Consider the following 20,353-nt stretch of genomic DNA (forward strand, 5'->3'; position numbering starts at 1 on the left):
TTCCATGAGAAATGAGTTTACAGGGAAAATAACCTCTGTGAGAAACATTTGATTCTCGTATTCTTCTAGTGGTTCATCATTCTATATGACGAGCATCAATAGTTATACATCAGAGATCTGATATGATAAGCTATTGTGTATGATTAGAGTTTGATTTGTGGTATTAATTGATATATATGTGAGTAGAGTTTGACTCGGTAATTGGTATGGGGATTGTTTAATTTATGACTGTGCGTGATTTTTTGGATGGTAATATTATGAACATAGGAAACCATGATATAGATATATAAAGAATATCGCATAATAGTTTTAAACCGATGTCTAAAAGAGTATTTGAAATCATTATATAAAATAAACATGTTGTCTAAAATCACAAAGACATCAATAAATATCTCACTAGATGATGTGTAAAGGTAGATAGTAAATCGATTCCTCAAATAAAATCGATGTCTTAAATCACATACAAAATCGATTCCTTATATAATATTGATGTTAAATGAAAAGAATTACATCGGTTACTTCTATGAACTGTTGTCTTATAAGATATTTAACAGCGATATTGTTATTGGTGCGATGTCAATAATAGTTATAGACATCAGATTTTTACTAATAACCGATTTAAATGTCTGTGTTTACCTTGAAACTATTCATACAATTATCATGTAATATACTTATAAATATAAGTCAAAGACATCAGATTTTGTTAAAAAATGATGTGTAAGTACTACATAGACATTAGTTAAAAACTAATGTCTAAACTGTATACTTTTAACATCCCTCGCATAAACATCAGTCAAAAAAATTTGAGACATCAGTTTCTAGTGGTTGTTTTAAGCAGTTTTTCTAATTTCATGAGACTAGATGCGACCAAAAATTTTGCTTTGTGTTAGAATTCAATCGTCACAAAAGGAAGACATGACACATAAGGTTGGTCAAAGAATCAATAAAGAAACACAAGAAGAAGACCAAGTGAAAAGAAACAAGTTAATATTAACTTATGCCTTTGTTGCTCATTTGCAAAAGTAAATATAGTTTTTAGTTTAACATGTCCTTGGAATTCCACTCAAATTACCATTGTCAGGCTTCATTTAGCATGTTCAATATCAAAATAAAATTATCAGCCACAAAAAAAATGTAAACAATCTTGTCGTACATTTTAGATGAACCCACTAATATGATAAAGATATGTTCAAATTCTTTATTTTAGCTCTCATATATTTGATATCTTATATTTTTCTATTACCCTGTTTAATCCAAATAAGTTTCTTAGGAGAATAGAACTACGTCTGACTTGATCCCCTATAAATATAGGGGTGCGTATGCAGATTAGGGGAACACGAGTTGGGAGCACATGAAGGCAATTCGAAATTCTAATCTCAGCCACCCTTATTTTCATCACCACTCAACCACCGTCATAGATTTTGATTCCAGCCGCGAACCTCGAATTCTGTTAATTACCAAATTACTCCGTTAACTCATAGAATTACGATAACAGGATTTAATGAACATATGAAAGAATTAGACATATTAGTAGAAAATGTGAAATTTCTACTAGATAAAACAAGGTTTAGATAGAAGTTACTCCCATCAATATCATCGACTCAGATCAAATCAAATGATTTAAAAAAAATATTATTCGGATAAAATTGGACGGGTTTCTTGTGCACATTTTGTTAAAATAATAGTACTATTATTCTTATAATTTAAATGAATATAAACTTGAATGGTGACTATTCAAGCAATAGTATTTGTAGGAGAATTGTGGTGTTTGTTGGAGTATCAAGGGTGTCAAGTTTTTTTTCATCGGCTATATATATATATGGTGGACACCGATATGGTACCTATCTTCAAGACACATTTAAAAACACATACACAAAACGTAATAAAAATAGTCATAATATATATAATTCTTTTAGTTTTTAGTTTGGTGGTGTGTAGTCACCTAAAGAAAGAGATATTTGAATCATAATAATTTTATTTTAAGCTATATTGTTTTCAGACTAATTAAGAATCTGCCGTGCTTACATTTCTTAGAACGATAATCACACTCAATCTTGCAAAGTCACTGCCATCTTTGCCTAAAGCACCGATGGATTCCCTCTACTTTTAAAACAGGTTCTCGGGTTCTTCCTCTTTGTTGTGCTATACATAATTTGGATGATTTACACTGTGTGTATATATGTTTAATACTTTTGCTATATTTTAATTTTTTTTTACATATTAATTTGATGCAATTTTAGTTTATACGCATATTTGTATATGGAACAAATATATTATTCTGTTTTACTCTGTTTATTATTGATCACTTTATTTTAATTTGTAATGTATATTTTTAATATATTAATTGTTAATATATTTTACACACTAATTTTCTAACCAATTTACCACCTAAAATCCCAGCTTTTCAGCTGAGCTCCGAAGTGTACGATCACAGTTTCCTTTTCCCCAGCAAGTTGGTAAATAAATCGAACAAGACTGCATGCACCGGTTTATGTAGAATTGCACATAAAGTGAGGAAAAATGAACTCGTTTGCTCCATCGAAAGTGTGAGACCCGTGAGGTAGCGTAAGTTGCGTTAAAGTCAAATCAAACTTGAGTTTGTTTACGCGTATTCCACCATGAATTATCGGTTAAGTTTGGGTCCTGTTAATAATAATTAAGTTCACAACTTTGACCAGGACCTAGAGGCTAGATGCTCAACGGGATCTCAAAATATTCTTTTCTTCCGGATGCAACCTTATTCACCCTCCATAGGTTGACCATGGCTTCGCATCATTTCTCTCATCTAGTTCAACATTTGATTATCTTTTTTTTGAAGAAGAAACGATGAAGTCAGCACCATTCGAGATCCGACGTCAATTTAATACGTTTAAAATAAAGATAAAATCTCTTAGTAATCGATTATATAAACAAACTTTAGATTAAGTCAAAGAAACGAGAGAAGATCAATTTCTTATAGGGAAAATAGATTTTTTTGCCACCCAACTTATTATTTGTTTAGAAACCTACCACTGAACTATAATTTTTTTCTTTTTTATCACTAATGTTAGGTTCGGACTTTTTTTTGTCACTAACGTTAGGTTCGGTGTTAATAATCAAATCCGAACCTAACGTTAGTGACAATAGAAAAATCCGAACCTAATATTAGTGGCAAAAAAGAAAAAAATTATAATTCAGTGGTAGGTTTTTAAACAAATAATAAGTTGGGTGACAAAAAAATCAATTTTCCCTTTCTTATATAGTAGTCATCATTAGTCCATAATCTAAACTCAAATGCTTGGTATACCTGAGCTTTCAGCTGTTTGCAGTTTTTGTTCCAAATTTGTATGCTTTTCTCATAATATATACGTTGGAGCTGTATGGGTGAGCCTTAAAATAAGTGCTTGTTGCTTAAAATAAAAAAGTGGAGTAGAAGTTAGAAGCAAGTTAAGACTTATAAGTGATTAAAGTATTTGGAAAATAAGCAGAAGCTCTGAAACAAAAGTTAGGATTCCTAGCTTTTTATAAGTACTTCTCGATTTTTTACATAAACGTACGAAATAAGTGCTTCTAACTCACAAGCCCGCTTTTAAGCCGTTGTTAAACAACCCCGTATTATTTTTTGATTTTAGATATAGTCATTAATTATTAAAATTTTTATATGAGATTTATATCAACTATGGAGTATGGGGTATAATAATAAAAAAATTTAGACAAACATGTAAGATTTCAATCTCATCAATAATCACAATATTCTAAATTTTAATTTCTAAACATTACTTTTTATAATCATAAATAAATGTAAAATTCTCACATATACAATAAATTGCATTTTAATTTTTTCAAAAATATAATATTTAAAGTTACTAAAAGTAAATAATTTAAAATTAACATGTGTGCTATTATAAAAATCTATATATGTGTGTACATATTGTGTGTGTGTGTATGTGTGTAGTCATGAACACCTTATGGAGTTTTGTAGTATATTATCATAAATTCTTATTTTATTTTAATATTTATTATATATATATGTAAATAATTCTAATATAGGATATTATGTGATTTATATTAATAATAATTTAATATTTAAAATTCGAGAAAAAAATTGATTTTCGAAACTAGTATTATAATTATATTATTAAAATATATGTCAAATAATGAACCTACACAATTAAATGGATGGAAAGAGTACCTAATTTTCTTACAATTTGAAATATATTTTTGACCCTTTGACAAAACTTGCAGTCCCGTGAAGGAGATGAATGCATAAGCAATAGTAGTGGGAGTTGAAAACGCAGCCACTATGAAGGTGGGATCGAAATTTTCTCCCAACACATGCATTAAAATGTTATTAATGGCCTTCCATTTGATTCCCACCAGTAGACATATTATAAATTTCGTGCATTAATGAGGTGATTCACTGGTAATATTCTCTCGGATGGACCCACTAGATTTATATGAAAACAAATTTTCAAGAACCATATGATTGTTTGCATATACTACAAATCATTGATTTGGACATAAAGGGCTTTCCACTTCCAGGATCGTGATATATGTAATGGTATGGTGTTTTTACACTCACTCATCTTCTTCGCCAATACAAGAGAGCCAATTGTGATCGGGAACATGTTTTGATTACACAATGCTTAGTTCATTGCTCTTGCTTGCAATCTTTATCAGCCTACAAACTTTTCCTCCTCAATTATTGCAATGTTACATATAAACTCTAGATTAATATTCCTTTCTTTGATTTTTTATTCTTGACACCTTTTTTTAACTTATATAAAATATAATTTATTGTCTTTAAAATTATCATTATCTTATAAAAAATATGAATATTAAATTTTAATAAAAAAACAAGTTTATGATTGTTTATATAATCCAAACGGGTCCTCTATACCCCGCTTAAAGGAATAACAATGACAAAAATTTATCGATCATTGATGATAATTATAATATTGATATTTTCAACTATATACGTGTCTATATAAAATACTCATTATTAATGATGTCGATATTTCAAGTTTTAAATGTAATTGTGTTAAAGTAATCTTTTGATTACTCCCCCAGTTCTTTTATATTAGTCGGTTTGAATTTGTGCACACAAAATATAGTTCTATGTATTATTTTTAAAATTTTCTTTTTATGAATAAAAGTTTAACATTTATATTTTTATTCAGAATAAGAAAAATTGAAAAATAATGTATAGAAATACGTTTTTTTTCACCTCAAAATACGTGAAAAAGTCAAAGCGACGGACACGGAGGGAGTATAATTTTGGAGGGTATATTCAACTAAGATTTTGATAGATTATTTATATTCTATGAATTTTAATAACATATATCTGATTTTCATTTTATACTACTTGTAGATAAATGTGGAGGAGTTGGTGTATAATTCATAAGATTTAAGCACAATTATTCAATACTAGCTTATAACCCGTGCAAGGCACGGGAGCTTTTTAATTATTTATAAACTTTTTAAATATATATTAAATGGTGTGAAAAAATTTAATTTATAAATAATAAATTAAAATTGTATGTATCATGTCAAAGTATTAAATTTTTTCTATCAAATTTTAAATTATTTTAAGTAGAATATGTGACGCCAACTCCTATTAGATTATATATAAATGTATTTTATTTTAGAATTATTATAATGGATTTAAATATTTTTCTAAAAAAATTTTATGGTTCGAAATTAAAATTGATAAACACAATTTGTTTTGAATTAAGAAGATGAATCATAAACATGCAATAAGATGGTAGAATTTGTTTTGGATTAAGAAAATTTTATTGTATTCGTTCCTCGCATAAATCGGGCTCATTAATTTAAAAAGATATTAGATAAAAATAATTTTGTGACGGTGCGATTTATATGATTCTACAAATAAAACTGGTAGAAAATATTTATTTTGGATTAAAAAAATCATAAACACGTGAAATACAGAATTTGTTTTGGATTCAAAAAAGAAATTATAAACATGCAAGTAGATATCAGTTATCTTATGGAACAGAAGTTAATTTTGTTCGAATCTAACGGTGCTTATTTATTCAATATACGATCCGATGGATAAAAATAATTTTGTGACGGTGCGATTTATACGATTTTACAATTAAAATTTGTAGGAAATATTTATTTTAGATTAAAAAAAACCAAAAACACATGAAAGATAGAATTTGTTTTGAATTTAGAAAAGGAATTATAAACATGCAAGTAGATTTCAGTTTCCTTATAGAACAGAATTTAATTTTGTTCTAATCTAACGGTGCTTATTTGTTCAATATACGATCCAACGGCTGATAAGCTTTTGGATCATAGGACCATGCGACCAAATTATCTCCCTTACGCTTATTATATATAAGTATATAATGTCATATTTAAAATTTTAAGTATATTGAACAATTTAACAAAATTTATTATTTTACGAAATCCATTAAATTCCACCAGCATTTGAATATTATTAAATTTTAATAATTTAAAAATCTTAATTGCTTCCAAAATATTTCTTAAAGTCCGAACAAATAAATCCGAATTTCACAAATAAAAAACTTTTAAATATCAATTAAATACACTCTTAATTTACTTAATTTAGTCCTTCATTTAATCACCGAACCGAAAAACTTCGATTTCTGAAATATCGAGAGAGAAATTATTTGCAAACCCAAAATATATCAAATGAATAATTTCAGAAATATCGAGAGAGAAATTATTTGCAAACCCAAAATATATCAAATGAATAATTTCTAAGAACAAACTTTTACTCCATCATCTTAAGAAATCATGACAGCAGAGGCAAAAACATTTGTTTATATCGACTGCACTGGACTATTCAACATGTACCCTCTTAACATGATAACTACACCCGGAAAAAGCTGTCATAATCCAATCTAATATACATAGAATTCATATTTTCAGTAGCCCTTTTCTTCAGTTTGCCTGTAACTTCCTTTTCTTAAGCAACACAAAAGCCTACTTTCTGAAACAGAGAATCTGATCTATACTTTATGCATATCACATTAATATATGTATCCAAACATGCTTGTCGGCCATTAAAGCTTCAATGACTAGCTCTAGTTCATTCTTCATTTGATTAATCTCACTACCCATTAAGCAAAATCAAAAACCAAGAAGAGGGTGTGTTTTGTTTTGCTTTGTTTCTTCAAGAATCAATTGCAGTTGAGATACCCTGAAGGTGTTTGATTCAGTGGCATTTACTTTCACTCATTTCTGCTTTTAAAAGGGTTGAATTTTACCCTCAAAAGTGTTTGATATTCTTTGAGCTCCTTTTGTGCTTTAAAGATCTTACTTTTGGTATTCAAGTCTCATGTTTTTTATTTATTACTTTCTTGAACAATCAATCCAAGGCTGCAGATAGGAAGGTATGTTTAAAGCTAGGATCTTTGATTTGAAGCAATTTATATTTTTACCATCCTTGATTTGTATTTGTAATTTTGTATATGTAAAAATATTTTCATTTATCTTGGTTTATTTTGGGTAAATTCTCAGCAAGTATTGGATTTAATGATATGTTGTTATATCTTTTATTTTCAGATTTATTGTGGTTGTTTGAGAAACTCTCCTCTTGGTTCTAAGTTGTGATCTTTGACATGGTGATTTCCGTGGTGTGGGCTTGTTGGGGTTTCAGAATTTATTGAGAGTTCATAGTTTTTTGGATTAGTCAAGTATTTACAATGTATGTGTCTGTTGGATCAAGAGCAAGCTTCCTTGTTAGTTTGACGGTGATTGCACTAGCTTTATTAAGTTGTCCATCAGAGGGGTTGAATGCTGAAGGAATGTCTTTGTTGGAGTTAAAAAAAGAACTCCAAGATGACTTTAATCATTTGTGGAACTGGAATTCGAGTGATGAGACTCCTTGTTTGTGGAGAGGTGTGAGCTGCACAAGCGATGTTGTCCCAGTTGTAGATTCCCTTGTTTTGAGGGGGATGAATCTTTCGGGAAACTTAAGCTCTAGTATAGGAGGTTTGGCTTTCTTAACTTACCTTGATATTGCTTTTAATGCATTCAATGGATCAATTCCAAAGGAGATAGGAAATTGCTCAAGGCTGAATACTATTTATTTGAATAATAATCAGTTCCAAGGGCAGATTCCTGCTGAAATATGTAAGCTGTCCTTGTTGACAGACTTGAACATATGCAATAACAAGTTATCTGGTTCTTTTCCTCAAGAAATTGGGAATCTATCTCTACTAACTAATTTTGTGGCTTACTCAAACAAGCTGAGTGGTCCATTGCCTCGTTCTTTTGGAAAGCTCAGGAGTTTGAAAACGTTTAGGGCAGGGCAAAATAGTATTTCTGGAAATTTGCCTGCCGAAATAGGTGATTGTCAAAATTTGCAATACCTCGGTCTTGCTCAGAATCTATTAGATGGTGATATACCAAAGGTACTGGGCAAGCTTAAAAATTTGACAGATATTATTCTTTGGGGTAATGATTTCTCTGGGTTTATACCAGCAGAGCTTTCAAATTGTACAAATCTTTTGACTCTTGCCCTGTACCAGAATAATCTTGTCGGGGAAATTCCAAAGGAGATACTTGGCATGAAATCTTTGTGGAAGTTATACTTGTACAGGAATGGTTTAAATGGTACAATTCCCAGGGAAATTGGCAACCTTTCAAGTGCCCTTGAAATTGATTTCTCGGAAAATTCTTTGACCGGAGAAATTCCCGTGGAGTTTAGTCAGATAAAGGGTTTATCATTGCTTTATCTGTTCGAGAATCAGCTCACAGGTGTTATACCAGACGAATTTGGTAGCTTGAAGAATTTGACAAATCTCGATCTTTCTATCAATCGCCTCACAGGTCCTATCCCTTATAGTTTTCAATATCTACCTAATATGAGACAGCTTCAGCTATTTGATAATTCTCTTACCGGTAGCATACCTCGATTGCTCGGGTTCTACAATAAACTCTGGGTAGCTGATTTTTCTGATAATTACTTAACGGGAAAAATTCCTCCTTACATTTGTCGGCAGTCAATCTTAGACACCCTAAATGTAGAGTCTAATCAGCTGTATGGGAATATTCCAGAAGGACTTCTATATTGTCCATCATTAAGTCAACTTCGTCTGAATGGAAACAGACTAACTGGGAACTTCCCATCTGAGCTTTGCAATATAGTAAGAATGTCTGCTATAGAGTTAAGCCAAAACAAGTTCAGTGGTTCTATACCTCCTAAAATAGGAAACTGCCAACAATTGCAAAGACTTGATCTTTCAGGCAACAACTTCACATCCAAGTTGCCCAAGGAAATAGGTAATCTGGATAAATTGGTAAAGTTTAATATATCTTCAAATTTTATGACTGGAAAGATACCACCTGAAATTCTCAATTGCAAGACGCTTCAGCGTCTCGATCTCAGCCGAAATAACTTTGAGGGTGCTATACCAAATGAGCTTGGAAGTCTTTCACAATTGGAACTTCTTAAGCTTTCAGATAATAAGTTCTCTGGTAATCTACCAGCAGCTTTGGGCAATCTCTCACGTTTGTTAGAGTTGCAGATGGGCGGAAATTTTATCTCAGGTGAAATACCAAATGAGTTGGGTTTTCTTTCAGGATTACAGATTGCATTGAATTTAAGTTTTAATAGTCTTTCTGGCGGAATACCATCTGAACTGGGGAACCTTATTTTACTGGAATACCTATTGCTCAATAACAATCATTTGTCTGGTGAAATTCCAACCACATTTGCAAATTTATCAAGTCTACTGGGATGTGATTTCTCTAACAATAACCTTTCTGGACCCCTGCCTTCTGTACCAGTCTTCCAGAACATGGACGAGAACAGTTTTACGGGAAACAGAGGGCTGTGTGGTGGCCCTTTAGGTGATTGCAACACAAAAACTTCTTTTGATTCAGTTCAACCTTTGCCAGATGGTGGTGCTCATCGAAGGAAAATCATAGCCGTGGTTGCTGCTGCAGTGGGTGGAGTATCCCTGATTCTCATTGTGGTCCTAATATATATGATGAAGCGGCTACCAGTTGAGATAGCTGCTACTTTACAGGAAAAAGATACATCCACACCAGTCTCTGATATATATTTTCCTCCAAAAGAGGGGTTTACTTTTCAGGATCTTGTCGAGGCAACTAACAACTTCGATGATAGTTATGTCGTTGGTAAGGGAGCTGCTGGCACAGTATATAAGGCAGTAATGCAATCTGGGCAAATGATTGCAGTTAAGAAACTTGAATCAAACCGAGAGGGGAATAATATTGACAACAGTTTTCGTGCTGAAATTTTGACTTTGGGAAAAATCAGACATCGTAATATTGTGAAGCTATTTGGTTTCTGTTATCACCAGGGTTCCAATTTGCTTCTCTACGAGTACCTTGCAAGGGGTAGCCTTGGAGAATTACTTCATGGGTCCTCTTTTACCTTGGAATGGCCAATACGCTTCACCGTTGCTCTTGGGGCTGCTCAAGGACTTTCATATTTGCATCATGACTGCAAGCCAAGGATTATTCACCGTGATATAAAATCCAATAACATCTTACTTGATGATGACTTTGAAGCTCATGTTGGTGATTTTGGTTTGGCGAAGGTTATTGACATGCCTCAGTCCAAGTCCATGTCAGCAGTTGCAGGATCATATGGATACATAGCCCCTGGTATGCCCTCTGAATTTCTCTATTCATTTTAAAATTTTCAACTTTTTTATTTCTGATGTTTATATTCACTTAAATGTTTTAAATTAAGTCCCTGTGTCTGGTTTATGTATTTTATAATATATAACATCAGATTTATATTTCTATGCAAGGCTACAAGACCTGACACCCAAATCTCCATATTAACATATGTGTGGAATCTGTTGCACTAGGAACTCAGTGAGACATTTAACTTGCAACAAAACAAAACAATAGATGGATTTTATTTTTACGTATTTAGTTATTATATTATGTGCAGAGAAACTACAAACTATGTTTCCTACAAACATGATTAGTTAAGTAAATTTTTTTCATTTTCGTTGTTTTCATGGCGTTTATATTATTATTTGTTTGATAACACTCATGCCTACATATGATTAACTGCGAGGAATATATCTTGTCGAAAGTGAGGAATATATTAGTATAGGCATGAGTAAAGTTGTATCGGCCACTCGAATCAGGAATTGCAAATTAAACTTTTTTTCTTATCGACTATACCATATACTTCTTGATATCAAAATCACCTTGGAATTTAATTCATAAAATTATACATGATATTATTAAAAAAACAAACTACACATAATTTATATAAAATCTACAAAATCTAATCTATCCCTGATACTTTAACAATAATTTATATGCAATATTAAATTATTCAATAAACAATTTTTTTTTTAAATTTAAGCTCGCGGCATGATGCCTTGCATCTACTTTTCTGCTTTGCTTTATTATAAGTAATAATTTGTAAGATTAGTTTTATTGCAACTTGGCTCATATAATTGCAGAATATGCATACACAATGAAGGTGACGGAAAAGTGTGATATATATAGCTATGGAGTTGTGCTATTGGAGTTGCTAACAGGAAAAGCTCCTGTACAGCCAATAGATCAAGGCGGTGATCTCGTTACATGCGTAAAGAAATACATTCGCAATCATTCACTTACATCTGGTATACTTGATAGTCGTTTGAATTTGGAAGACAAACAAATTGTTAATCACATGCTTACTGTCTTAAAGATTGCTCTCTTGTGCACGAGCATGAATCCATATGATCGTCCTTCAATGAGAGAAGTTGTTCAAATGCTGATCGAGTCTAATAGACGAGAAGGAAGCTTCATCACTCCTCCAATTTATGATTCTTCTTTGGAAGATGATGTTCCTTTGAAGGATGACTCCTTGTGAATGTAAATGCCTTGGTTTCTTTCATTGGCTTGATATAAATTATTTTGTCAATCTATATATACTAGCTCTAGTTCTTGTTTAATCAGATTGCGAATTTTTAAAAACAATCATCTGTACATTGCTTAATCTAATCTTATACTTAGTACTTAGTATGACACAATAACTGTTCTGTGGTTTGACCCTAGAGGTAATAAATTAGACAGTACAAGCCTGTCATTCCTAGTTCCATAGTCCCATCCATCTACTAATGCTACTAGTATAAAAGATTGTAATACTCATTGTGTTTTTTTTTATGAGCATACTCATGGTTTCTTTCTAATACCCATTTATATAAACGAATTCGACATATACAGTAGAACCTCTCTAAATAAAAGTTATAAAACTATCCAAACCTATAAACTCCATTGATAAATAGTCTCGGTCCCAAGTGGGGATCAGTATTTGGAACCTGTATTAGAATTTCATAACTCTTTTATCATGATAATTAATATGTTTTTATAATATGTTAGTGTTAAATCGCGGCTTAGGCACCCGTATAAAATGATATTTTCAACCATATATTTTATGAAAATAAGTTGCGTGGAGTCCTCGTTTCGTTGGAGTCTCGGAGTCCGCACATGTTCCGCAAGTAAAATATAGCTTAAAATATTATGAAACATGTTATTTTTGAATGATGTTCTTCAAACATCACTATTTCATTGAAAATCTTGCTGACCCATACATTTTACAAATAGAACATTATAAAATATATTATTTTATCAAACATGCTTAGTTTGCGGAACATACATGTTCATTTTGCATAAAATACGTATTGTACTCGTAAATATATGAGATTTGTACGATTTTATTGAAAATTTGTGGAACATGTTTTATAAGATATTTTGAGTTGTATTTTACTTGCAGAACATATGTGAACTCTAAGACTCCAATAAAACAGGGACACTATAGAACTTGACTCTTAATTTTGAATGCTGTTTTATTAAAACTTTTTATCAATTAACTTCCGCACCGTATATTATTATCTATATCATTTTTAATTCAACTTTATAATATCTTTACAAAATTCATCAATTTAATTTGGTAACTTTATCAAATTTATATTTATTCTTTTAAAAATACTATGGATGTATATGATGAATTTTTGTATGTAAAAAAGTAATTATTATTATTTTTCTTAGAAATATATAAATCTATTATACAAGAGAATTACTTTAGAGGAGTTGGTAATATAATCTGAAATTACCGCCCTTTCTAAACATTTCAATATCAGTTATTTTTCCTTTACATCTTTTAATCTTTGTAGGCCATTCATAATGTATTTAGGGGTTGTTTGGCAATGGTTTAAAAACCGGCTTCTGGGTTTATAAATTAGAAATACGTATTTCGTACCGTTTGTGTAAAAAGTAAAGAAATACTTATAAAAAGCTAAAAATGCTAGTTTTTGTTTGAGGACTTCTACTTATTTCCCAAACACTTTAATCACTTATAAATCTTGACTTGTTTTTAACTTTTACTCCACTTTTTTATTTTAAGCAAGAAATATTTATTTTAAGCTCACCCAAACCGCCCCATAATGTCTCGGACTCTCGAGTAGATCCGAAAAGCGACTTTTAAATGCATGCAAGAAGGGCCAGTCTTTTTGAATTTGAAAATGCTTGGTGCATAGGGTTAAATATCAAAATGGTCACTGAAGTGGAGGTCATATATCACTTAGCTCACTCATCTGAACGGGGTATCATTTCAATCATTAAAGTCACAATAAATATCAATGAAGTACTTCCAAATTTTAGTTCACGAAGTAAAAATATTATTTATAGAGTTTTACACATTGTTCTTGATTGCTAAGACAACCAAATAAAAGGTTATGACTTCTAGTATATATGACAATATATTTAGATTTTATCAATTTTGTTTACTATTTATTTTTAATTAAAACAAAAATTATAATAATATAATAAAAATAAATAGTAAACAAAATTGATAAAATCTAAATATATTATTATTAATATTAGAAGTCATAACCTTTTACTTGGTTTTGGTAGTATTCGAAAATAATGTGTCAAACCCTATAAATAATATTTTTACTCATTGAACTAAAATTTGGAGGTACTTGATTGATATTTATTGTGACTTTAATGATTGAGATGATACCCGTTAAGATCAGTGAGTGAAGTGATATATGGCCTCCACTTCAGTGACCACTTTGATATTTAACCCTTGGTGCATATAATTGTGTGCAAATTTTAGTACATAATGAAATGTGGTGGGCTTTACTCTGTATTTACATCAACCCCAATTAAAATCCACCACATTAATTGACATGTCATTAGTAGAAATTTTCTGCACATAATTTTATGCACCTAGCGCTAGTCTTTTAAATTTGAAAATAGGAATTTAGACCCAAATTTGTATTAGATTTACAAAAATAATAGTATCATATTGTAAACAATATTTACAAAAACAAAGCCTCCTATATACTGTATACACAACATATTTTCCCACGTTATTCTAATATTGGAAATGGATTAATCATCAAACTCATCACTGAAGTCGACAAAATATATCAACTTCATCACTGGTATCTACACGATCTCACTTGGCTCACTAAACTAATTTGATGGTATCATAAACCAATACCGTTGAAAAAGATTAAGGAAAGTATGGATGGAATGACAGATGGCAGGAGGAACGACAGTGGCAGGACATATTCTTAGTTTCAACGATGTCAGGACCATAGCTGGTTCCCTTCTTCTAAACAAACATAGGCTCCCTGCTATCTGCTAAACAAATATAAGCTCTATTATGTATTGTTATTCATAAACTAAAATTACTGATGGAGCATGACTTATTTGTTTTGTTTCACAAGAATATCACACTGTTGATCCTCAATCTGCAATAGAGCATATGTGTGACCATATGTGAAAGATTCTGAGAGAAGAAAAGACAGGGGCTGACAAGAAGATTCGGAAAGATGGAGGCGAATACTATGGTGTTAGCAGTGAAGTTTGCTACCCTTTTTATGTTTTTGAACGTTGAACTTGTAACTATGGTGTTAGTAGTGAACTTTGCTGTCCTTTGTATGTTTTTTACGATGAACTTTGCTATTCTTTTATTTATGAATGTTTAATATAAGCTGCAAGTTTATGGTATTGTAAGTGTAGTTGCTTTAGTTTCATTTTCAGTTGCGCTGAAGTATGTAATTTATGACTAAGTTTATCTGTCAGAAGGTTTGTATTATTATTTTAGTATGAAAATGATTTTATGTTTTTTTTATTTTTAATTGTAAATTTCTGACAGACCTGTTTGTCATATGTTCAGTTTATTATTATAACAAGTAAGTAGTGGGTCCCACATTACCTTCCAACAAAATTGCAACTTCCGACGCAATCCAGAACTTTTGACAACAAGTTTTCCGACAGAGGTAGTCTGTCAGAAGAAACCATATTTCTGACATAATATAGGCTAAAATGGCCGTCAGAAATGCCTGAATTTGGTGTAGTGATTGTGGTAATCTTTTGGGGCTTATTTGTATTAAACAAAGACATGAAAATAAATATATGTATTTTTTTATTTATTTTGTATCTTAACTTTAACTTAGTTGATGAATACATTTGAAAATAAATTAGAAGAATACAACAAAATATTTGGAGATAAATGTTTGGAAATAAATGAAGATGCATGAGTGCTGATTAGGCATAATTTGAGGATTAGGGTTCTTCTCTGCTGATGACTCTTCTCCTTCAATATAAATCTCTGTGCGAATGTATCAACGTATGTGTAAGCAATATAAATCTCTGTGCGAATGTATCGACATATGTGGGTGTAACTATAAATGAGTTTTTCTATTTGTTTCTTTCTATTTTCTTCGTTTTTATATTCTTTCTTCATTTTATCTGCACTCTTTTTTATTATTCTGCCACATCACCTACTCAGCTGTATCTCGGTTTAACTTTCCGTTAGTTTTCTTTAAAAAATTAACGGCGGCGTTAATTTTGATACCGTCAAATCAGTTTAGTGAGCCAAGTGAGACCCGTGAAATTTAGTGATTAAGTTGATATCTTTTGTCGATTTTAATACGAAGTTTGATAATTAACTCTATAGGAAATCATATAAACTTGTGAAAACACTCGAGCAACCGAGAAGCATAACTGAATGCAAGAAAAGATCAACCAAAAGCATTTTAACCATTGGATACCAGAAGGCTAGAACAGAAACAAAACAAAGTTAAGTTAATACATAATACTCCTACTTAGCACCAAGTAGAAATTAAAACCCTAGAACAGAATCCAACTACTGAAGTACAAACAGATCATGCATGCAAAATACAATGTTGCATTTTTGTTTTTTGGCAATACTAAGGTAAAAGACCTCCAACACCACCGGCACCACCAGCCACACCACCGCCAACACCTGCCAGCCCACCTAGTCCCCCAGCACCACCTCCAAGTCCACCAGCACCCCCTCCGAGCCCTCCCAGACCACTAAGTCCCCCAGCACCCCCTCCAAGCCCACCAAGACCTCCTGCACCGCCAACTCCACCGATACCACCAATACCACCAAGTGGAACCACACCGGCAACACCGCCCACACCGCCTACACCCCCAACACCACCAACACCCGCAACACCGCCAACAGCACCCCCTACACCCACAAACCCCACCACGCACTTCTTGTCCTTGACGTTCTTGCCACCACTGGTCTTGGTGGCCACAACAACAGTCTGAGTCTCTTGGTCATGTTTTTCAGTAGGAACGTTACGTGCCATTGCATGCACAAGCACTAAAGAAAGTACAAACACTAGGGACAACTTTGCCATTTCTCTCAGACGCACACAAATAGTTTGGTTTGTGAAGAAAGTACAGTGCAAATGTTTGGAGTGACACATCACACATGCGGGTATTTATGGACAAACAAAGGAGGAGGACAGCTGTGGGAAATAAAGGAATGCATTAAAATTTGCTCGAGAACAGCATTTTGTGGAGGTTGTAATAATGCGAATCAGAGTTTGGTGAAGGAGAGAGTGAATTTAAGGAAGTAATGTCAACCCCTGTGACAAGGGTACCACGCATTTCAAGGTTTACTCCATAAATACTCCAACTTGCTTCCACTCGATAGATGTAAACATACGGAAAGACCAGTCATCGGGTGTAACGAGTCAAATGGTCTGTGAGTTGCTGGAGTTTGGCGGGTAAAATATTCCCTAAACACGGGTGTAATCGAGCCGAGCTGAGTCGAACACTGTCAGACTCAGCTCGTGCTCAATTAAAAAGTTCAGGACTCGAGCTTGACCTCGAGTTCGAGTCTCTAATGTCAAGTTCGAAATTCAGCTCATATAAACAGTTCGATAGGCTAGCTTGAGTTCGGCTCCAAGGTTTGAATCAAGTAACCAAATATCGACAAAAACTATGATCCACGGTTCGGCTCAAGTTCGATTCGATTAAATATAAAAAATTAAATAAAAAATTAAATATTTTTTTGGAAAAATATTTGTAATATAAAAAAATTAAAAATAATAGAGACTCGATAAAGCTCACGAACCTTACGAGTCGAGTAATTTGAAGCTTGAGCTTCACTCGATAAAATATTTATATAGCTCAAGCTTAACTCCATTATTATCGAGTCAAACTCGAATAATTTACGAGTCGAGCTGGAATACCTTACGAATAGTTTGACTCATTTACCCCCTCTTTTCTTAAAGCTCATGTGTCCTCGAAATATGTGCTAGTAACCCGTGTCAAGCATGAAATTATATGAATTTTTTTAAGTTCATTGCTTATTGGAAATATAATATTTTTGATATAGTTATTTAAATTATTATTGTTGAGATACAAGACTTATTATGCATTAACATATTAATATTTAATTATGTTTAAGTTTTATTTTTCAAAATAAATATTTTCAGAATACATGTTATTATATGAATTTATTTTAAAATGGTACGTTTTATTTTAATATAATCATTATGTTGTTTTTGATTCTAGATAGATGGAAAAAAAATTCAACACCGTCATATATAAATTGGCTGAGAGTGTATTCAATCTTTAATAAAACTTAATTGTTTTAGTTCATAAATCATAATTGTTTTAGACATCTAATAAATATTATTAATTGCAATGCTAATTGAAATTCTTGTAAATTTAATATTGATGGATATTTGTCAAATTAATATAAAACTATAACAGAGATTATAAATTAAATGAATTTAAAATTATTTTATTTATAAATTTTTTTGACAAAAGTCTCGTAAACCTCTTTTTGACTATAACCAGAGAATTCACAGTAATTTTATTCTCGTTGGAATTTGCGTTTGTCATGGTAGTGCTACCACCCCCTTTCTGTTATTATAATAATATTTAATATTGTGAAGAGTAGGACAACGTTAAATTACATGATAATAACCAAATTCTGATAGTTCGGTATTTGGTACTGATGTTCTTCCACTAAAGAAAAATTTCGCATTTTAATAAAATGTATATATGTGAATAATATCGATTTGGCTATTAATATCAATATAATCTTTTATTTATTTGAATGCTGAAAATCCTAACAGCGTTAGAAGTCTCTTTTTAATAGTATAACATTGAAGTCTTTAATTATAAAATTCTAATCAATATCAAAGTCTGATAATTATAAAATCCTAACCAATATTAAAGTCTTTATTTATAAAATCATAATAAATATGAAAATATTTTCATAATAATATAATAAAATTATAAAATCCTAACCAATACGACATTTTTTTCATAATAGTTTAATGATTATCATTATTAAGTAAAAAATTTATATTGATTATAAAATCCTAATAACTATAGGAGTCGTCTTTAATTATAATATCTTAAAATATTATAAATTCTTGACCAATATAAGTCTCCTAATGATAATATAATACTTTTAATATGATTATAATAATAATAACAATAACAATAACAATAACAATAACAATAACAATAACAATAACAATAACAATAATAATAATAAGAATAATAATAAGAATAATAATAAGAATAATTAAATATGATATAAGATGACCAAATTTTGGTACTTTTGGTACCGATGTTCCACTGAAACATGGTTTCGCTTATTAATAAGAGGTATTGATGCAGGTTATTATAAGTAAAACTTGTGCCTGTTCAATTAATAAATTAAGCATGGTACTAAATTATTTGGTTGTAAATTAAATTAATTTAAATTGAACCAATTAATCTAAAACAATATCCAATTAATTTATGTGTTATAATATTTGAGTCCAAGCTAGTGAAAAATAATAAATTAGCAAAACTACTAACTATTTATTCAATCCAAATTTTTGCTCCATTCATGTTTGTAGGTCGTATACACAAAATAATCCGGGTCTTGCTAAGCAAGAAATTCATCTCAAAATTTCATAATTGGCACCCCTTATGCACACAGTCCACATAGGGGTTGGGCAATACATTATTTACACATTTAAACACAACTCGGGTACTTTACTATATAAAGCCTTAATAGCTGGACTCTATATTCTTTAAATGTGAAACTTAAGGTTCCATTTCATATTTTACGCTCTTATTTATTTATCCCTTATTTACTCTCGTTTTTTCCAACTATCTTTATCATGCGCGCACAACGATTACCTCCTCAAAATATGACTTAAAATGACTATTTAATGTGGGACTAACTAGGGGTGACAATCGTTTCGTTTCGTATACCTTCGTTTCGTGTATTTTCGTGTTTCGTGTACTCGAAGGTGAAACCCGTATCCGTCCGTTATTAATTTCGTGTACCTAATTTGAAACCCGTATCCATCCGAATCGTTTCGTGTATATTTCGTGTACTTTTCGTGTATATTATATATAAAAATATTAATATATTTTTTAATCAAAAAATGGATTTAATATATATTTTTCTTTATAAATTTATTAAATGTGAATGATATATTTATACTTGTATACAATTCTCTATAAATTTGTTAATGTATTTACAATATATATCCCCCCACACATATATATATATATATATATATATATATATATATACTTTTTACTCAATTATATATTTAATATATCATAACATGTATATAATAAATATTATCTACAAATATTCCATGTACTTTCGTGTATTTCGTGTACCCCGAATAAAAATCCATATCCGACACGAAATCTATCGTGTAATTTCGTGTTCGTGTACTTTCGTGTTTCGTGTATCGAAAATCGAAACTCATATCCATTTTTTTCGTGTCGTTTCGTTTCATGTTAGCGTGTCACGTGTAAAATTGCCAGGCCTAGACGAAACACCAACATTTACAACGATAACATCCATGCATACGACAATAACTAGTTAATGCTGAAATATAACGATTCCAGGTCTAGGGATCATGACAACAATTTTAGGTGCTTTGACCACCTACTTAAAATGTCTTTTTTTAAAATTTTCTTTTTCTGAATTAAAATATGTGATATATATTTTAATTCAGAAAAAGAAATTTTTTAAAAAAATTATTTTAAGTAGGTGACCAAAGCACCTAGAATTGTGTGCAAAAAATCTCGG

The 20,353-nt window shown here is 31.1% G+C and overlaps 2 protein-coding genes across 2 annotated transcripts; one reads left to right on the forward strand and one right to left on the reverse strand.

Moving 5' to 3' along the window:
* Positions 1–6,846: 6,846 nt before the first annotated feature.
* On the forward strand, positions 6,847–11,976 carry LOC108196460 (probable leucine-rich repeat receptor-like protein kinase At5g63930). The gene is made up of 3 exons (XM_017363755.2): positions 6,847–7,361; positions 7,534–10,608; positions 11,430–11,976. Exons 2-3 carry the CDS (start codon positions 7,674–7,676, stop codon positions 11,825–11,827), a joined length of 3,333 nt encoding a protein of 1,110 aa, XP_017219244.1. The 5' UTR covers positions 6,847–7,361; positions 7,534–7,673; the 3' UTR covers positions 11,828–11,976.
* Positions 11,977–16,181: 4,205 nt separating this feature from the next.
* On the reverse strand, positions 16,182–16,643 carry LOC108195601 (glycine-rich cell wall structural protein). The gene has a single exon (XM_017362583.2). The coding sequence runs from the start codon at positions 16,641–16,643 to the stop codon at positions 16,182–16,184; it is 462 nt and encodes a 153-aa protein (XP_017218072.2).
* Positions 16,644–20,353: the final 3,710 nt, after the last annotated feature.

The sequence above is a fragment of the Daucus carota genome, chromosome 7 (assembly GCF_001625215.2).
Source record: "Daucus carota subsp. sativus chromosome 7, DH1 v3.0, whole genome shotgun sequence".
NCBI classification, from domain to species: Eukaryota; Viridiplantae; Streptophyta; class Magnoliopsida; order Apiales; family Apiaceae; genus Daucus; species Daucus carota.